The following is a 20,763-nucleotide window of genomic DNA, read 5'->3' on the forward strand; positions in this document are numbered from 1 at the left end:
TTTTATTGAGATATAATTGACAAACAGCAGTATATAAGTTTAAGGTATACAGCATAATGACTTGACTTACGTATATGGTGAAAGGATTACCACTAGTTTAGTTGACATCTATCATCTCATACAGATTTTGAAAAGAAAGAAAAAAATGTTTGTCTTTTTTTGTGATGAGAATTCTTAGGAGTTACTCTCTTAAGAACTTTTAAATGTGCCATATAGCAATGTTAACTATAGTTATGTTGTATATGATATCCCCAGCATTTATGTTATAACTAAAAGTTTGTACCTTTTGACTACCTTTATCCAATTCCCCCACCATTAACTCTTGCCTCTGGTAACCACAAAAATTTGTTTAATATTTGATAAGTCTAGTTAATTAACTTTTTTTCTTTTGTGGATTGGCCTTTTGATGTTGTGTCTAAGAATTCATTGCCTTCCTAAGATCACAAAGATTTCTGTTTTCTTCTGAATGTTTTATTTTGTTAGCACTTACATTTAGTTCTGTGAATCACTGAGTAATTTTTTTTGTTATGATGTGGGTTAAATGTCTAAAATTATCGTTTTTGTATGGTGTTATCCAGTTGTCCTAGCACCGTTTTTTGAAAGACTATCCTTTTTTCATTGACTTACATTGGTACTTTTGTGGAAAATCAGTTGGTCGTAGATACAAGGGTTTATTTCTGAACTCTTGTTTCTGTTGCATTAACCTATATGTCTTATCTTTACAGCAAGAAAATGTCTTGATTACTGTATTTTCATAGTAAGTTTTGAAATCTGGAAGTGTAACACTTTTAATGTTCTTTTCTTTTACAAGTTGTTTTGGCCATTCTTGGTCTTTTGCATTCCATATAAATTTTAAGATCACTTTGTCAGTTTCTGCAAAAAAAGCAGCTTGGCTGTTGCTAGGGATTGCATTGAATAAGGAATCAATTTGGGAGAGAATTGCCATCTGGAAAATACTGATTCTTCCAATCCAGGAACTTGAAATATTTCTTCATTGTTCAGATCTTCTTTAATTTTTCTCAGCAATGTTTTGTAGTTTTCAATATTCAAGTCTAATAATGATGTTAGATGTAGGTTTTCCATAGATATCCTTTAATCAGATTGAGGAAGTGCCTTTCTGTTACTAGTTTGTAGAGAGTGATTATCATGAGTTAATGTTGAATTTTGTTAAACACTTTTTCTGTACCTATGAAAGTTGTTATGTAGTTTTTGTCCTTTGTTAACATGTTATATTATATTGATTCATTTTTAGATGTTAAACATTAAACCAACCTTACAGGACTTGGTTAAATTCTATTTGGTCATGTGGTATAGTTCTTTTTTATGTTTCTGGATTCAATTTGCTAATATTCTTGTTGAGGATTTTCTCATCTGTATCCATGAGGGATATCAATCTGCAGTTTCTTTTCTTGGGATATATTGCCAACTAATATTCTTGCTGCTCTGAGAAATCTTCTTCAGGCAGATGAAGTTACCATTTAAAAGACCTAGGATGAAGGGCGGGGTAGGGAAAGATAGAGAAGGGAAAAGAGAAAGAAAGCCTATAATATTTTGTGTATGTATGACACTTTTAAATGTTTAACTTGAGGTATTTTTCTGCCAGTTAGGGTGGTTTAGATTGTAGCTTCTCAATACCTTAAGACTAAAACCACTGAATATTGTATGGGAGTTATTCATAACAGTCCTGCTCGGGAGTCCTGTCCATCTGTGAATCAGACCTGTGGTTGTGGCATACACTGTCACCGCCTGGGGGCAGTGTTAAGTTCCTGTAGTGCAAAAGCAGAATTTTGGGAGGTGTCAGGAAAAACCTTTGAATACTATATCTGCATTCTAATTTAAGAGTTGCTTTTAATTCCATTCACTCTTAAAAGGTATTTTATTTATATTGGCACATACATTTTCAATATTTTGTATTTGGCACAAAAATTTTTAATTCAAGTTGAGTGACAAGGAAAAATTTTAATTAATGATAAATATTAATGAAAGATCAAGTACCCATTTTATATAATTTACACAAATTTCTTCTGTAATGCTGTAATAATCCAGTATTCCCTTTATCCAGTTTTAAAGTTACAGTAATAAACTCTTGAACAATAATTGATGTCAGGAAGATACTGTAGCTAAAATATTTCTGATTAAATAGTAAATAGGAGGTTATTAATTATATAAAATTCCATTTTTGTAATGTTAAATTTGAATAATTCTAAGAATCTGATGTTTTCTTCAGGTGAAATTCCTAAGCAGGTTAAAGTGAAAAAATTGAAGAACCTAAAGACTCTGGATTCTAAACCTGGTATTGACTTTTATTAATTTTAAAATGTATACATATATGGGTGCTTGGTAACAAAAAAACAACTTAGGTTTCACCTTGTTTTTTTAACTTCTTAGGAGTTTATACTTCTTATAAGCCATATCTAAATAGAGATGAAGAGGTCATAAAACAATTACAGAAGGTAATTATTTGCTTATATTATTAATTTAAAATTTCTTATTCAGGTATAAAACATCCAGTTAGGCAATGTGTGCTTTAGGTATGATGATGTGAAGTGAGGTCTTGCTTTTGAACCAAAGCTTCATAAAAATCAGGAGACTATAGTAGCAGCAATATGGACTTAAAATTGGGAGCTACAGCTGCAAACTAGTGCCAATTTTCCTAGATACTTGGAAGTTATAGTGAAAAAGTGGACTCTTGCACAAGGTTGCTTAGCATCTAACAGTAGGGGGTAGGTAGGTAGTCTCTTTTGGAAAATGTAAATATAGTATTAATACAGAAAGTATGAAATAAAGACAGTCTTCATTGTGAACTGATATTGTTAAGTATGGGATGAATGTTTTATGTTTTTCTTAAGAATTTTTTCCATAGTATATTGCATAATGAACTTCAGATTGAGTTACTCAAAGATTACTTTGTTTTATATCGAGTAGTATGCATATATTATATCAGTTGAACTTTTATAATTATCCATTGTTTTATATTCCCTAAAACTAGAATATAGGTTCTTATTGTTTCCTTTTTTAAGGGTGTACAACAGAAACGTCCCTCTGAGGCTCAGAGTGTTATTCTGCGACGCTATTTCTTGGAACTGACACAAAGTTTCATCATTCCATTAGTAAGTTAACATATACATTTACTTAATTTAATGATTCATTGAAGAGTATATGAATGTTTTTCCCATCCACCAAAACCTTATCTTAAGGTGTGTCCTTTGTCTGCTCATGTGCGTGGTGATTAAAAATATAGAGCCCTTTGCAAGAGGCATGGACCCTGTTCTTACATTAACTGTGTAACTTTGGGAAGTCACTTTCTTTTGTTCACCCTTAATTTCTTTATCTGTAAAGTGTGGCTAATTCCTCACTTTTTTCTAAATACCTTTCAGGTTGTTGTGAATATCTTAAATGAAACAATTGCAGTAAGATGTTTTATATTTGTTGCATTTTGCACCTTAATAGGTTGTCCTGTAGCTTCTTTCTCTGATTTTATTTTTTTGAGCACAGTTTGATATCATAACTGTAGCTCCATGATAACAGGGGTCTTATCTGTCTGTTCACTGTCTTTTTCTCAGTTTGGTATATGGTAGGACTCAGTAAATATTTATGAAATAAATAACTGAATGATGTGGTTATTCCATGAAATTCAGTAGAAATCATTAAAATACCAAGTGAAGCCTCACAGTATCAGGCAGTACCATGATGTGGTCCTAGTCTGGAGACTGGATCAGAAAGAGATTCTGTATAGTTATTAATGTAAAGTAATCTATCTGAATACTATGTGGGGGTAACCTGGAGATCTTTGCTGTTTTGGGATGAAATATTCTTTTCTGGTCTATGGATGTCAGTTTGTTTTATTCCATTTAATTTTGTTTGCAGAAATGCACTTTTCCTTAGTGCTTAAGAGCATGAACTGAAGTCAAGTAGACTTGAATTCAGGTTTAAACTGTGTGACCTTGGGCAGGGTACTTAGCCTTTTGAAACCTTAGGTTCCCAATAATACCTGCCACATAGGATGGTTACAAGGATTAAAAGAGATTATACATTTTAAATGTTGAGTGTATTTTCTGGAACATAGTTATTCAGTAAAGTTAATTATTACCTTTAAGAATGTGTAGTCACTTGGGTTAGCTAAGATTTAGTTACATTTTTATTGAAAGCTACTTCTTAATTCAGTCTGAATTTAGCTTTATCATTGTGAAGAGTGATGGTGTTGATGTCCATTGAAAGACCATATGATGAAAAACTTGGAAACCCATTTCTTTTTAGTAGGTGTATTTAAATGTTTTTGAAGACTCTCTGGGTAAGAACACCTAGTTTGATTAACTTTATTTTCTTGATTTTAGGAAAGATACGTGGCAAGCTTGATGCCTTTGCAGAAAAGTATTTCTCCATGGAAGGTATAAATATATTCAATTAAATTCCTACTTGAGTCCTCTAACTGTAATAACTTATGTGAACATGCGCATTCCTAATTTTAAATACAGTATGTTCTTTTTTTCTAGAGTCCACCCCAATTAAGACCATTCCTTCCAGAAGAATTTATGAAAACACTTGAGAAAACAGGACCTCAGTTGACCTCTAGAATAAAAGGCGATTGGATTGGACTTTACCGGTTAGTGGTCTTTTTTCTTTTTTACCCATCTGTAGAGCTTTATTTAAAAAACAACAACAAAAAAAACCTGGACTGAAACTTATGTTCTTTTATTCAAAATTCCATTGTTTCGCATGGTTCTTTGAGCTATGGGTTGGAAACGTGTTAAGGAGAGGAAGCAAATCATAATCAAACTTTGCTGTTTTAAAATTTATTTTTATAGGCATTTTCTAAAATCCCCAAATTTTGATGGTTGGTTCAAGACCCGGCGGAAGGAAATGACCCAGAAATTAGAGGCACTCCATCTAGAAGCTCTTTGTGAAGAGGTTAGAAAACAGCATGTTTCTATGATCTTAACAACTCTCAAAAAAAAAATCATTAGAAGCTGAAAGGCTCTCCATATCTACTGCTTTATAAATGGTAATAGCTAACTTTCTAGATCATGTGCTATATGCTAAGGACTGTGTAGGTGCTCTATATGGATAATGCCTTTTTATTTTCACAGCAGTTCATTAAAGTAGGTGTGTTATGATCTTTTTTATGAAACACCTTATGATTATAAGTTACTTGCTTCAGATCACATCACTGCCAAGTAAGGGAGCTGGCAATGACCTAGAGCATACTTGCATTGGCTCGTAAGATCTGACTGTATGTACATCTCTTCCCCACTCTGCATTTAGTGATCTCAGGTTAGTAGTTTGAAATCAGTTACAATGGGAGTATCACACCACAGAAATTGGCAAATAGTACAAATCAGAGACTTTTTCTGGTGGTTTTCCAGCATACTACTGGGTAGAGTCAGGATTCATATTCAAGCAGTCTAACTCCAGATTTTTTTCCAGCATGACTTGTTAACCTCTTCCAGTTGCTATTAACAATTTTTCCCTGTATTTGGACTGACTTTTTTATTCTGTAGTATGTTACCAGACAGTTTTAAATTAAGTGAAAATATAAAGAATAGTCTCATTTTCATTTGTATTTAGCTTGAGGTGGGCTAGCCTCAAACTAACTATCACAAACTCGTGGTGATTGTGGTTTTAAGAGAAGTAATATGATGAAGACAACCACAAATAAGTCCAGGAAGAGCTTGTGTGAAGATGCAAAGTTTACATTCAGTATTATATTTATATTCACAGTTATCTTCATTTGTTATCCAATGTTTTTAATAAAGTACTCACTACTTAGTGGGGTAGGGGTGAATATTGTATTTTGAGTTGTAATAGTGTTTTTTGTGATTGATCTAAAAGCACTATCTCAGAAAGGAAGTTCTTACATTTTATTTCACTGCCAAATATTCGACAAATGTTGAATATTTATTCTGGCTAATGTTGAAAATTATCTAATTAACATTGTTAGAATATTATGTACATAATTATTTTTGTACTGTCATGCTGTATCTGGGTTAAATACCCTGTTCTCTTTTTCCTTCTTGTCTTTCTCAGTAGTTTTATCTATTGAAATAGAGCAGTATGAAAATGATTTTGAGTACTTAACTGATTTGAGATTTGTTTATTCTTCTAGGACTTGCTTCTCTGGGCCCAGAAACACACAGAAGTAGAAACAGTAGACCTTGTATTAAAGCTAAAAAGTAAGCTGGTATGTAGCCAAAACAGCCAATGACCTGTGCAGATATTTTCTTCACATTTGAGGTGACAGTCCATGATATATCACAACATTAACATTTTTAAATGAGAGGACTTGAGATTGGTCAATTGATGGTAGATCTAACTAAAAATACTTGGTCACAGAAGCAGATCATAATGATGCCATTTTATTTTAAAAGTGTTTACATGGAGTCTAATGAGCTCTACAAAATCATTGTTGCTTATATTTAATACCACATGGTATGAAGTAAGTATTATCAATTTACATAGGAGTCTTTCATTGAGGTCAAACAATACATTGTTTAAATGGCACGTTCTTTGCTTTTTTACAGTTTCTGTAAATTCTGGTTGAAGTTTGAAGTTTCCAAATCATTAAAGCGTTAAAAATGTTTATTTAGAAAACACAATGTATTAATACAGACTCGGAGGATAATTTAAATGCTTCCAAATGTTCCTTGTGTAGTTGCAGGCTGATCAAGAACATTTACCTGTGAAACCTGAAACTATGGAAAAGTTACGGACACACATAGACGCAATTATCTTGGCATTGCCAGAGGACCTACAAGGCATACTACTCAAAACAGGCATGACATGATATCTGCCAGGATTTTCCAGCCAAAAAGGACTGTGTGTGCATCATGAAGCATACTGACATTTCAGTTGGACTCACAAAAGAGCTCTCCTGGAGTGGAAAATAGCCGTAAATGCTAGCTACAGGGTGAAAAGAATATACTGACTTTTTTAGTGCATTATTTAAAAAAATGAATATCTGAAGGCATTTCTATATTTTTAATCATCTTCTAAAGTGCTCTTATGAGAGACCTGTGGGGCCATCAGTATAAGTGATTCCAAACTGCAGTGCTGGCACTGCAGATATATTTTTAAATTGGTGCTGTTTGCCCAATCATGTTAAACTCAGGGGGATATAAAAATAACATTCACACTGGCTGTCTTCTTAAGAAGAAGGGAAAGACTGAACCGTCTGACTGTAGTGAGAAGTAATTAATGCTTTTGTAGTGCCTTCTGTTGTCCTACATGTTTCACAAATCCCAGCTGCTAGTCTTGAAGCTTTTTTCTTAACTTGATTATGATATGTAATTATATAAGTCATGTTTTTACATTAATAATGGCTTAAAAACAGTATGTTTCTTGCTTCCCAACATGTTTATTAGTATATTTTCCCAGTTGTGTAGGTTTCATTTTTTTTTCATATTTATTTATTGATTTGAGAGAGAGAGAGAGGGAGAGAGAGAGAGAGAGAAACATCCATTTGTTGTTCCACTTATTTATGCATTCATTAGTTGCTTCTTATATGTGCCCTGACTAGGGATCGAACTGACAGCCTCGGTATATCAGGACGGTGCTCTAACCAACTGAGCTACCGTTTCAAAGTTAATCAGTTTCTCCAAAGGCAAGAAGGCATCTAAAATTTAATTATGGAAGAGTAAATTTCATCCTACCCTTTATTAATTGGTTCCTGTTTAAGTTAATTAGCTTGGATATTTTTCAAAGATATTTAATCATAAACCTCAAAATCAGCTACTTTTTAAACTGAACTATTCTTAAAGACATTCATAACCATTTTATGTGATAGCTTGAGTGATTATAAGATTGATTTTCAGCATTATTTGTTTGGTAGGGTTACCCCCCCCCCCCCCCAAAAAAATTAATATTTCTCAAAACACTTTTCCTACTGTTGTTTGACATGGAACTTTTGCCTGAATCACTGTTATAACTAGTTTATTGTTGTTGTTTCTGTTTTGTTTTGTTTACACCATCTTGCCAAAAATAGACTATTGTGGTTTGGTTTACTCTACCAAAGTTGTTTGGTTTGTGTTTGAATAGGAGTGTCCAGCAGAAGCCACTATTTAAAATAGGCACACATAACATTAGCACATATGTAAATAGCTGTGTTTTGAATTACCCTTCGACTAACCAAATTTAGTTATTTGTGTTTGTACAAGAAATGGCTTCAGAAGTTATCCTTTTCTGTTAATATAACTCCTGACTCAAGAAAGGTTCCTTGTGTTTGTAACTGTGGTGTTATACCCAAATGTACCCTTTTCTCCTGAATACAGTCTCTTGACACATACCTCAAGGTCATAGAGAGAATATGGCATTTGAAAGAAATAATTTGTCTCAGATAATATGAGTTATTTTGTGAACAACAGTTATCTTATGGAAAAGAGACAACTACTTTTAAATTGCTAAAGCATTTCATATCTTTCTGGGAAACCTTATTTAGGTATAAATGGTCATCTTGTTATTTTTCAAAAGTTATATTTTAATAATTCACAATTTATATGCACTTTGTGACTAGAATTTAAAAGTTGTTAATGTCATATCAAGACTTTTTAAATTATACCACTACAGGACATATTATTTTAAGTGCATTTAGCATAGTTAAGGAGTATCAAAGGATGCCAATTAGCATCATAATTATCTTTATATTTACTGTATTTTAACTAAAACATAACAATGTTGAAAACCCTAACATACTTAACCTAGTTTTCTATTAATTTCAAATTACTTGTGAAAATAATTTAAAATTGCACTGAGAACCTGAGAAAGACTCACTGGTAACCTAATTTTTGTATGATTTTCAGAGTTGCGCTCCCCCCTCACCCCACTTTTTTTTGAGGAGACATTGTTAAGCACTAAAACCTGCCATTTAATGTTTATCTCCACCAGCTTCAGAAGAAATCACTGCTTTCAGGGTGTTATGTAATGCCTAGTGCCTTCTGTTTTCAGTGAAAAAAGAGGTTTTGTGAAGGCATTTATGGTCATTACTGAAAACTGAATTAAAGGCCTTTGATTTTAAACCACTTGAATATCTTGTGTTATTTCTGAGTAAGGTTAGAATGCTTGAAAAAATGCACAGTAAATGAAATGTGCTTTGTGGGATTCTTTTTGGTTCCAAACATACTTTTTTTAATTCAAATGAAAATCATCTTCTGCATTTTACACTAAGAACAGGCAAATAGTCCAGTTTAATGAAAGACAGATCAACTAAGTGATCTCACATTCTTCTTAGCAATGCATTGATTATGACATGTCCTGATGAAAATTTTTTAGCTTAATAATCTAGGTGTTGTTAGATTGTCTTTTGTTTGTTCCTTTGTTAACTTTAAATCTTAAATTACTTTTATTTCGTCCTCTTCATTCTATAAGTAGCAAGTATATGATACTGTTCTTTGGATTTTAATTTATTTATTAATAATAAAATATATTGGATATTATTCCTTTTTTTAAGTTACAGGGTAATATTCTTCAAAGGATGCTATAAAATATTTCAGTACGTTTAAAAGAGATGCCATTAAAAATTGTCCTTTTGTTTTCACTTGCTCACAACTTAATTCATTTGTTTTTATGAACCTCAATTTTACTAACTTAAATATCAGTCCTCTAAAAACAGATAGTTGAGGAAGACAAAAACTCTTAATTATGGTTAAATGTTATTTAAAAAAACAAAATATATTAACTCAGTGACTAAATTATCATGAATAATTTGAAATCCCTTCACATGTCTATGGTATAATACTTACATTCCATCTATAACTTGGTTGAATTGTAGTATTTATTATACAAATACAAATTAGCATTTGTTAATAACACAGCATCTAGAATATTTTTCTAATTAAACTTCCTTGTTTGTTTGAAATACATAAAGCTATTTGATAAAGATACAGAATCATGATTCCTAAAATTTAACCAATTTTTAGAAAAGCAAGTTTTAAGTTGATGTTTATGATATTTCTTTTTGCCGTTACAACATTGCCTATCACATAATGCATAAATGTTGAGGGGGAAAAAGATGGCAGTAGAATTCTGCCGTATTCTATTTTCCAGTGTTATTCCTTCACTTTTGAACATCAGCCTTTTTCTGCTACCCATTACTTGAATGCCTTTCTCCTAATTAAGATTATTCTTGTCTAATAATCAGAGGTCCCATTGCATTTTACTAGCGTCATCACTAGGCTTGGGTTCTTCTGTTTATTATTGCCTTCCCATTCCTTTTGTCATAATATAATTTCTGCTTAACTATTAGAAAGCTAAACTTCATGGATCCTTCATCTTATTTCCTGTCCCTCATATTTTTTCATAGAAACTGTTGCCAGTGGAAATGGGGTCCTTTCACAACGTTGCAAGAAAAGCATTTCCTTGGACCCATGCATGAGAGGATAAGTTGTAGTGGTAAGATTTACTGGGTTAGAAATAAAAGACTGCCCCCAGGTTCCTGTTGTCTCATCTCTGCCCATCGTGCTGTGGAAGAAGTCCATCTTTATCTTCATCAAGCTCAGAATAAGGGCTAGGGTTCAGAAATTCTGTGCTATTAGTTCGAACTATGACAAAGCTTAGTCCAGTTCAGTCTCTGCCTGGTCAGGCTAACTTAGTCTGTTCCCAGCTGTGCTGCTGTACCCAGGCCCATGCCTGGAGTCTGCACTTGGGCTCTCAGGGCTGCGGGCCTCTTCCTAGAGCTCATGCTTGGACCTGTACAACTGCTAGGCCCTCATTGCTGCTATAGAGAGAGAATGAGCAAACAAACGTGTGTTAACTGAGAAAGAGGCCTTTTTAAAGCTTCGATTATATTACCTCGGGCTTTCAAACTGACCAATCTCTTGGGCTTGTGCTATGCCCTCCCCCAAACCAATCCATTTCCTAGATCTCTGGGGTTATGTGTTCCTTATCCAATCTGATCCTTTCCCCAGGCTAGAGCTCTCCCCGTTATGGTTGCCATCTTGGCTTCTCCTGAGCATGCCTCAGCAGAAGGACCTTCTGCATGCACCATCTTGGCCTCCACTGGGTATGCACCCAGCAGAGGAATCTGCCCCCTCTCCCTGGTAGTCCCGGCACTAGAGAGGTGGCTGCTGCCCAAGAACATCCCCCTCACACACACTGTGGGACAGTGGGGCGCCAATCTGTCTGCCGGGCAGTGCTGCCATCCGCTGGAGTGTGTAAAGCTTCAGCCTCTTATCCGATCAAGCCCAGTCAGCCTTGCTTCCTTTTGTGTCATCAATATTTAGCTACCTAGAAGGCTTCCGGCCAAGATGGAGGCTTAGATGGACACGCTAGGTCTCCCTCTACAACTATAGTGGAATACAACTACTTTAAAACAAAGGATAACTAGAAATTCCAGAAAATAAAGCTACACGGAAGCCCAACATATGAAGTTATAAACCAGCGGTGCCATTTGGGCAGGTAAGAGTTAAAGAAGGCAAAGCTGTTTGCGGAGCGGCGGGGCGGGGCGGCGAAAAATCCTGGAGGTAATCAAGCCCCTGGCGTGCGACTCCAATCAAGCCCCTGGCTTGCGCGACTCCGGGCGCTGGGGAGCAGCCGCAGCATCGCCTTGAACAGTGGGGCCCAGGGGGGCGGGAGGACGGATCCCGGTCTCCTAGCTGAATAACTGTGTGAATCCATCTTGGACCCCCGCCCCCACAGAAAGCACCACAGAGCTGCGAAATAGGTCGCGGACAGGCAGGCGCCGGCGGTCGCTGATTTGTGACCTGTACGCAGGCACTGCCCCCTGCCCCCGACAGCCGGCCCAGGAAAACAAAACGCATCTGTCAAAATGAGGCAGGCAACTATAGAGATCCCGGTAACACAACTCACCAGGCAGCAGATAGAGAACCTGACAGATGAACAGATAAGAAACCTGTCAGAGGCTCAGTTCTGGGCCATTATTATCAGGTGGCTTACAGAATTCACAAAAGAGCAGGAAAAAGATATGAAAGAAGCGAAAAACTTTCATAACGAAAGGAACAAAACCACATACGAGACAGATGGTGAGGAATCCAGAGTCCATTTCAACAAACTGGAATATGGAGAAGGAACAAGCAGTCAACCAATGCAGCGAGAGGAAATGGCAAGCAACAATGAGAGGATCAGAAACCTCTGGGACAGCTATAAAAGGCCCAACATAAGAATCATTGGTTTGCCAGAGAATGAGGAAGATGAACTAGAACTTGAAAAATTGAGTGAAAATATAATAAAGGAGAACTTCCCAGACTTGGGGAAGGGAATAGACTTGCAGATCCAGGAAGCAAGGAGAGTTCCCAAGAGACTGGACCCAGGGAGAACCACTCCAAGACACATTATAATCAAAGTGTCAAAAATTAAAGATAAAGAGAGAATCTTAAAAGCAGCAAGAGAGAAGAAAAGAATTATGTACAAAGGGGTCCCAATTAGACTATCAGCTGACTTCTCAAGGGAAACCCTACAGACAAGAAGGGACTGGCAAGAAATATTCAAAGTAATGAAAATCCAAAACCTACAACCACGAATACTCTATCCAGCGAAATTGTCATTCAGAATAGAAGGACAGAGAAAGTGTTTCCAGGACAAAATAAAACTGAAAGAGTTCATTAGATCCAAACCACTGTTATATGAGAAGTTAAAGGGACTGGTTTAAAAAACAGAAGCTAGGGAGATGAAACAAAGGCAAACGAAACAGGCAACGAGAATGGAAAAGGAACTGTGGGTAAGGGAAACATAGTGGGGGGAGGCCAACAGGGAGGGGGAGTGGGGAGAGGGAGGGAGATGATATAGGAATTGGGGATCATGGTAGGAGGGAATGGAATAGACGGAGAGAGGTTGGGAGGAACTGTAAGCACAACTAATGGACATAATCTAAAAGGGGGGGACAACTGGAGGGAGGGGGCCACCGGGTGGAGGGGAGCAGAGGGAAGGGAAAGGGGCACAAATGTAATATTTTAATCAATAAAACACATTAAATCTGAAAAAAAAAATATTTAGCTACCTACACCAACACAATGAGTATGAATACATTATATTATGACTTGCTTCTAGAGTGATTAAAATACTTTTGTAAAGTAGTTACTATATTCCAGAATTGTCATACTTACTATTAAGTGAATATCGTTTAAGACTTAAGCAGGAAACGAGTGAAATGATTGGTTTTGATGTAATATATTGGGTAAATGTCATAGCCGGAATCCAGGAATTTGTTTTTTTTTAAATAAACTTTGTTGAAGTGTAATTAACATATAATAAACTGAACACACCCAGAGTGCACAATTTAATAAGTTTTGACATTTGAAAACACCCATAAAACGATCACCACTGAAATTCCCTACTGCTCCTTTGCACTCTTCACTGCCTCCTCCCCCAAACCACTGATATGTGTTCTGTCACTATAGTTTGTATTTTATAGAGTATTACATAAATGGAATCATATAGTACTTTTTTTTTTAATCTGACATTTTTCCCCTTCTTATTACAGTATCTGTTTTCCCTCTGTCAAACCCTGAGCTGTCTGCTTTCCCTATGCATTTGGGAAAGGAACAAAGAATTATGGCAGGTGAAAAGGGCTTCTTTTTTTTTTTTTTTTTCCCTTTGGAAAGGGCTTCTTAACATGGAAAAGAGGTTGGAAAAGGCTATGATCAGGCAAAAGAGCTGTATGGCTCTCAGAAGGCAAAGCCCAGAATGGTGTAGGAGTAGAGCAGTTGCTTCAGAGAAGAGTTCCTGGCAGCAGTGATGATGAGGCTCCCACACACAGTTCCAATCCCAGTCCCAGAGCCAGCCAGCCAGTTATGGCTGCTTCAGTCCCAGTGAACTTGGCTGCTGTGTCATTGTCCCTTGGAATGGCGCTGGTTTAGAAGTTATGGCTAGGCATAAGTGAGGTCAGTGGACATGAGGCTTCCAAGTTAGGAGCCTCGCTCTCAACTGTCAGCGTCTCAGGTCTTTTCACCACTACTGCAAAGAGTGGTTGGCTCAGGACCTGAGAAGTGCTCCTAACCATGAAGTTTGTAGAGATGAATTTGGCATGGAATAGATTTTCAGGGAATGAGGAGCTATGGAAGGAGAGCTGCTGTCAATGCAGAATGCAGTCATTTTCACTCAGCATGATGATTTTGAGATTCATTTATGTTGTATGTATCAATTGTTAATTGTTTTTATTGCTTAGTATTATATAACAAATTTCTTATCCACTCACCTGTTGATGGACATTTGGATTGTTTCTAGTTTTTTGGCTATTACAAATAAAACTGAACACTTCTGTACAAGTTTTTGTATGGGCCATATGTATCCTCTTTGGTAAATTTTTACATGAGTAGGATGGCTGGATCATATGGTAGGTAAATGTTCAGCATTTTTAAAAAAATCACTTATTTTTAAAGATTTCACTTATTTTTTAGAGAGAGGGGGAGGAAGGGAGGGAGAGAGGAGAAAGAAATATCAATTGGCTGCCTCTCACATGCCTGCAACCCAGGCATGTGCTCTTGACCTGGAATTGAACCTGTGACCCTTCAGTTTGCAGTCTGGTGCTCAACCCACTGAGGCACACCAGCCAGGGCTAAATGTTTAACTTTTTAAGAAACTGCCAAACTATTTTCCAAAGTGATTCTACTAATTTGATTCTACCAGCTGTGTATGAGAGAATTCCAATTTCTATACATCCTAGCCAATATTTGGTATGATCAGCCTTTTAAATTTCAGCCATCCTAATAGGCTTATATTGCTATCTCATTGGGTTTTTAATTTGCATTTTCCTAATGACCTGTGATGTTGAACATCTTTTCATGAGCTTATTAGCCATCTGTATATGTTCTTTGGTAAAATGTCAATATCTTTTGCTTATTTTTAAAATTGAGTTATTTAATTCCTAATGGTTGAGTTTGGAGGGTTCTCTGTGTATCAAATTCCTTTTCATATAAATTGCGACTTTTCATTTTCATGTGTCTTTTGAAGAAGCAGAAGTTTATGAATTTCTGCAAAATTCCTGTTTGGATTTTGATTGGGGTTGTATTAAATATATAGATAAATTGGGAGAAGTGATATCTTAATAATATTGTCCTCTGATTCATGAATTAAGTATGTCTCCCCATTTAGGTCTTCTTTAATTTCAGCAATATTTTGTAGTTTCCAGGATATGAATATTTAACATCTGTCAAATTTGTCCCTAAACCTATCATATTTTTGATGTAGTAAATGATATAATTTTTAAGAATCCAACTTCCAATTTTTCATTCAAAATTTAAGTTCAAAATATTAGTATTTAGTTTATTTTTATATACTGATCTTATATCCTGCAACATTTCCCACTAAGTTCTGTTTTATTGGCATCCCATAAATTCTGATGTTTTATATTTTCATTCAGTTCAAAATACTGTATAATAATTTTGTAGTTTTTTGGTCCCTGGGTTATAAGAAGTGTTATTTATTTATACAAATATTTGTAAATTTTTCAAAATCTTATTGATTTCTAGTTTTATTACAGTGTGGTTTGAGAACATACTTGTTATAATTTGAATTCTTTTAAATTTATTAAGATTTGTTTTATGGCCCAGAATATGGTTTATCTTGGTAAATGTTCTGGGCACACTTGTGAATAATGTGAATTTTGCTATTGTGTAGAATGTTTTATAAATGTCAGGTCAGGTTTGTTGACGGTATTGTTCATGTCCTTGCTGATTTTCTGCTACTTGTTCTAAAAGAGAATATTGAAATCTCTTGATTATAATTGTAGATTTGTGTATATTTTACTCCAAAATCTACTTTGTGTGATATTACTAGAACACCAGCTTTCTTTAGACTATGTGTTAGCATGGTACAGCTTTTTCATACTTTTACTCTTATATTTTTTATTTCATTTTTAATTTTTAAATATTTTTGATTATGCTAGTGCAATTATTCCAGTTCTTCCCCCTTTTCCCCCTCCACCTGTTACCCCTATTCCCTCCAGCGATCCTCTTGCCCCCTTAGTACCTGTTCATGGGTTATGCATATAAGTTCTTTGGCTACACCATTACCTATGCTGTTATTATCATCCCCTATTTTGTACCTACCAATTTGTGCTTCTTAATACCTGCACCTTTCCCCCCATTTTCCCCTTCCCCAACCCAGCTGATAACCCTCCAAATGATGGCCATATCCAGGATCTGTTCCTGTTCTGCTTGTTTGCTTATTTTTTATTTGGATTCAATTATTTATAGTTGTGAATTTATTGCCATCTTAATGCTCATCATTTTGATCTTCTTTTTCTTATATAATTCTTTTTTAAAGTATATTTTATTGACTGTTACGGTAGTTCCAATATTTTTCCCTTTGCTTCCCTCTGCCCAGCACATCCCCTCCCCCAGCAATCTCATCACCACCCCCAGTACATGCCCATGGGTCGTGCATACAAGTTCTCTGGCTTCACCTTCTTCTATATTATTCTTTTTAAAAATAATTTTTATAACACTAAAAAATAACAATGCCCCCCTCAGACTTAAGACCCTTTATAATCTTATAAAGGACAATGGGCAAAGGTCTCGTGCTCCTCTAGCTGCTTCAAGCTGGGCATGGTCATCATCCTACCTACCCTTGGGTCCAGAAATCCCTAATAAGAGTGGGAGTGTGGAGGGGAGGGTGGCCTTCCCACATGGGGAAGGATCTTGCAGACTCCAGGTTAGTTGGCTGTCCCCGGACAATGGCGTGCTTGGTTTAACAGGCTGGCATCCTTGTTGTATTCTGGGGGCAACAGATTTGGCAACAGGGTTAAAAGACATCACTTAGTCCATAACCACTAGTTGACAAAAGGCAGGGATTAATTTTTCAATGTCCCACATTAGGGGAAAAAGAGGCTGCTTTGTAAGAAGATATGCAAGGCACGTCACAGCTGTCCAAAACCCTTTTGCCCATTATACTTAGTTTGGGCTGAGGGGAATATTTTAGGTCCCCCCCTCCTCAGACATCTGGGTCCTTTCTGTCCAAGCCATTAGGATAGAAAAGAGAAACCAGTTTTAAAGTGAAGCCCACAGACCACTCCATTCTTCACCAACCCAGCCACTTAGTTCAGCCAAACGGTTGAGTCTTAGGAGGCAGCAGTGCAGACAGGATTAAGTGAGGCCTATAGGTACAGACAATCACTCAGGTAATGAGATCATAGGCTTATGCCCTTGAAAACAGAAAACACATGTTAATTTATGTAACATAACCCACAAACCAGTCTCTAAATCTGTAAGACTGTCTCATTGGAAAGACATCCAGTTGCAAGGCATTTGACGTTCTTGCCTGTAAATTAAGCATCTTTGATGATGCCACAGACCTGGTTTAACTTTCAAATAAAAACAAACTTTAAATGAAAATAAACTTTAAAGACAGCTGCACTACTTTATAGTCTACCACTGAGTATTGTGATTTTCCTTGAATCACAGTTTTTCTCAAGATTACCCTCCTTGTCATTAAAGGGACTACATTAAGTCCATTTTTAATTTATCCTGTTTGCATAAACACAACAAGAGCAGCAAATGATCGTTTATGATCTTTAAGCCTGCTTTGCTGGAACTTACACAAGGAACATTTAGTGTGACCTTAAGTCTGCCCTTCAGGGCACAGAAGCTGAGCCACATACCTGCCATTCAGCCTTGCCTGTAAACATTGTCTTTTCCAAGTCCTTCAGGTTTTCCATTGTGCCTTAAGGTCCCTTCTAGCCATCTTTCAGGAAAGCAACCTTCGTTCCTTCCCTGGAGAGATTGCCATGGACTGCACACTGTTCTGCTTATTATCTGTGAAACATTGGACAGGTTACTTAACCTCTCTGACTCATTATAATAGAGACATTTTAGTTGGCCATTACATGCTGTTTTATAACTTCCATTAACCACTTGATAAGTAGCACCTCTTACATGGAAATGTGAAAATTATTCTGTCTTCCTTTTTTTGTTTAGGATTTGGAGTCTGGAAGAGGAGATTAGAATTATTTCCATCTATTTTAAGAGAAAAGATGGATTAAGTTTTGGAAGAAGTTATGAGGAAGGAGACTCATTTTATTTTGTCATGGAGAAACTTAAGAGAGTCAATTTAAGAATACCCTTAGAATCAGGTGAACATTGTTTTAAGGAATTCTACATAAAACTCAAAACAGACATAAAGGATCTGCAAAATTTTTTCTCTTTTAAGAGAAAAGATGGATTAAGTTTTGGAAGAAGTTATGAAGAAGGAGACTCATTTTATTTTGTCATGGAGAAACTTAAGAGAGTCAATTTAAGAATACCCTTAGAATCAGGTGAACATTGTTTTAAGGAATTCTGCATAAAACTCAAAACAGACATAAAGGATTCGCAAAATTTTTTCTCTCGCAAGCTTCCAAAATGCAATTTTAAGTTATACAACTGCTAAGTAATTCTTTACATATATCTTTAGAACAAATGAAGGCTCTTCTTGAGGAAGATTCCTTAATTGCATTTGTTAAATTTAGGAAAATCAGGTAATTGCAAGACTTTGTTATTACAAAATTAAATATGTACTATTTTGCTTCAACCCAGAAATTAATAAACACTTATATTAAATTGCTTAAACAGTTTAAAAGTGTGAGTGCAGGAAACAAACTTTTCCCTTTGCATTTCCTTGGTGTTCTTTAAATGTCGTATATTTAAGGCAGGATAAAGTTACTGTAGAACACAAAATAGCTTTATTTTATCCACCTAAATATTTTTTCTTGATTGCCCACGGTGATTATTGAGAGATGAATTTCTGAAAGGTAGTTCTACCAAACAGAGCTTTGCTCAACAGGCTGTCAACAGTACAAAACAGTTTACTCTTCTTGAAACCGCAGATTTTTCTTATTCAACTCCCTCCCATAGAACACATCAGTTGGAATAAGCAACTACACAACACTTAAAATGGCACTCTTTGGAAAAAAGATTGAATCTTTATCTGGAGTGGGTCTAATTTGTCTCAATTTATCACTGTGAATTTATGAAATGTAGCAAAGAAAAAGAAAAGTTGGAATACCTAGGCTAGTGATCAGTGAGGGAAAGAAACAAAGGGAATTTAAATATTTCCCTTTTGTAAAAAAAAAAAAATTATGTTTTCAGTTTTCTCTATTACAGCCACTGCTGTAATGAACATCTGAACTTCTTACAAGTACCACATAGCAAACTTAAGGGAAATTTTTGTTTCCAAAAATTCTTGGAAGTGGAATTTCTGGATCAAAAAATATGCATGTTTCACAATTTGACAGATTAGTTAAATACGTTATCTTGCATGCATACAATGGAATGCAGCCCTTAAAAAGAATGAGTTAAGTCTGTAAGTGCTGATATTTTTAAATGTCCACAGTATATTATTAAATTGAAAAAAGTTGCTTCGCACTTTAAAATCCCATTAACATTTATATAGAGATGTTAGTATTTCAGCAAGGAAAATCTGGAGGAACATATATCAAAGGTTAACTCATTCACCGAATTTGAAAATTACTTTTTACATTATGTAAATAGTGCATGGATAAATTCATCTTGTAAAAATAAATTAATACAGATGCTTAAACACTTGTACTAAAATGTTCAATTTTATTCATAAAAGTCCAAAATTTTAAAACAACCCAAAGCCTATCAGGTAGTGAAGTAAAGAAATTTGGTATATCCACACAATTGAATACTCCTCAGCAATGAAAAAGAACTATTGATAAATGATGTAACATGAATTAATCTCAATCATTATGCTAGGAGAAAGGAGCCACACCCAAAAACATATCATATTTCATTTATATGAAATTTTGAAAGGGAAGAGCTATAGTGACGGGATCAATGGAGGGGAGGGTGAATACAAAGGAATATGAAGGAAATTTTGGGATAGATATGTTTATGGTGTAGGTTATATACATTTGTTAAAATTGATCAAGTTGTACATTTTAAATTGCTGAATTTTATTGCATGTGAATTTTATTTCAGTAAAGTGGATTTTTAAAAATACAGATAAAGCTCTCTTGACTACCACTCTCTGGGAAGGATCCCTCCTCTCTCTACACGGGTTAAGCAGGTAACCACTATCACTACTGCACATTATACTTCAAAGTTCTTGTGCATTTACATACACACTAGGGGAAATTACACTTTTATATTACTTTACAGCAGTGGTTCTCAACCTTCCTAATGCCGTGACCCTTTAATACAGTTCCTCATGTTGTGGTGACCCCCCAACCATAAAATTATTTTTGTTGCTACTTTGTAACTGTAATTTTGCTGTTATGAATCATAATGTAAATATCTGATATGCAGGATGTATTTTCATTGTTACAAATTGAACATAATTAAAGCATAGTGATTAATCACAAAAACAATGTGTAATTATATATGTTTTCCGATGGTCTTAGACAATCCCTGTGAAAGGGTTGTTCGACCCCCAAAGGGGTCGCGACCCACAGGTTGAGAACCGCTGCTTTACTGTATTATGTCATTATTTGGCTTTTTCCTCTTAACTATATTTTGGCCACCTTTTCATTAGAATTTGTAGTTCTACATCATTTTAACTCCTGATAAGTATTCCATAGTATGTATATATCAGTTTATTCAGCCATCTCTCCATCATTCAACCATATTTGAATTCATGGTGTGCCAAATCCAAGGAATACAATGGAATATATATAAAAATGGACTAGCATACTGCTTTTTTAGCGTTTTAACACAAGTGGGAGAAAGTGTTGTTAATAGTAATATTAGAAGTGAATAGTGGTTATGATTGTTTGAGCTGGTCAAGCAAGTTTTTCTAAGGGCGTTAAACTTGAAACATCTTTAGAGTGGGTGAACGTCCAAAAATGCACGAACAGTGTAGGACTTTGTGGGAAGTGGCGAA

The 20,763-nt window shown here is 35.4% G+C and overlaps 1 protein-coding gene and 1 pseudogene across 2 annotated transcripts in view; one reads left to right on the forward strand and one right to left on the reverse strand.

The window, feature by feature from the left end:
* The window catches only part of DENND6A (DENN domain containing 6A), a 49,434-nt gene extending 41,991 nt beyond the window's left edge, over window positions 1–7,443 (forward strand). The window contains exons 13-20 of one of the 2 annotated variants that reach the window (XM_090283982.1): window positions 2,228–2,293; window positions 2,389–2,453; window positions 3,021–3,110; window positions 4,335–4,388; window positions 4,494–4,603; window positions 4,806–4,908; window positions 6,104–6,178; window positions 6,650–7,443. In XM_090283982.1, the coding sequence (XP_090140108.1) occupies window positions 2,228–2,293; window positions 2,389–2,453; window positions 3,021–3,110; window positions 4,335–4,388; window positions 4,494–4,603; window positions 4,806–4,908; window positions 6,104–6,178; window positions 6,650–6,781 (695 nt within the window). In that variant the 3' untranslated portion in view covers window positions 6,782–7,443. The remainder of the gene's footprint in view (window positions 1–2,227; window positions 2,294–2,388; window positions 2,454–3,020; window positions 3,111–4,334; window positions 4,389–4,493; window positions 4,604–4,805; window positions 4,909–6,103; window positions 6,179–6,649) is intronic. The other variant, XM_090283983.1, reaches the window with a different exon arrangement.
* A 6,120-nt stretch (window positions 7,444–13,563) lies between these two features.
* LOC150004802 (ATP synthase F(0) complex subunit C2, mitochondrial pseudogene) lies at window positions 13,564–14,037 on the reverse strand (annotated as a pseudogene).
* Between the last annotated feature and the right edge of the window lie 6,726 nt (window positions 14,038–20,763).

The sequence above is a fragment of the Furipterus horrens genome, unplaced genomic scaffold, assembly GCF_987537825.1.
Source record: "Furipterus horrens unplaced genomic scaffold, mFurHor1.1.pri manual_scaffold_7, whole genome shotgun sequence".
Classification (NCBI taxonomy): Eukaryota; Metazoa; Chordata; class Mammalia; order Chiroptera; family Furipteridae; genus Furipterus; species Furipterus horrens.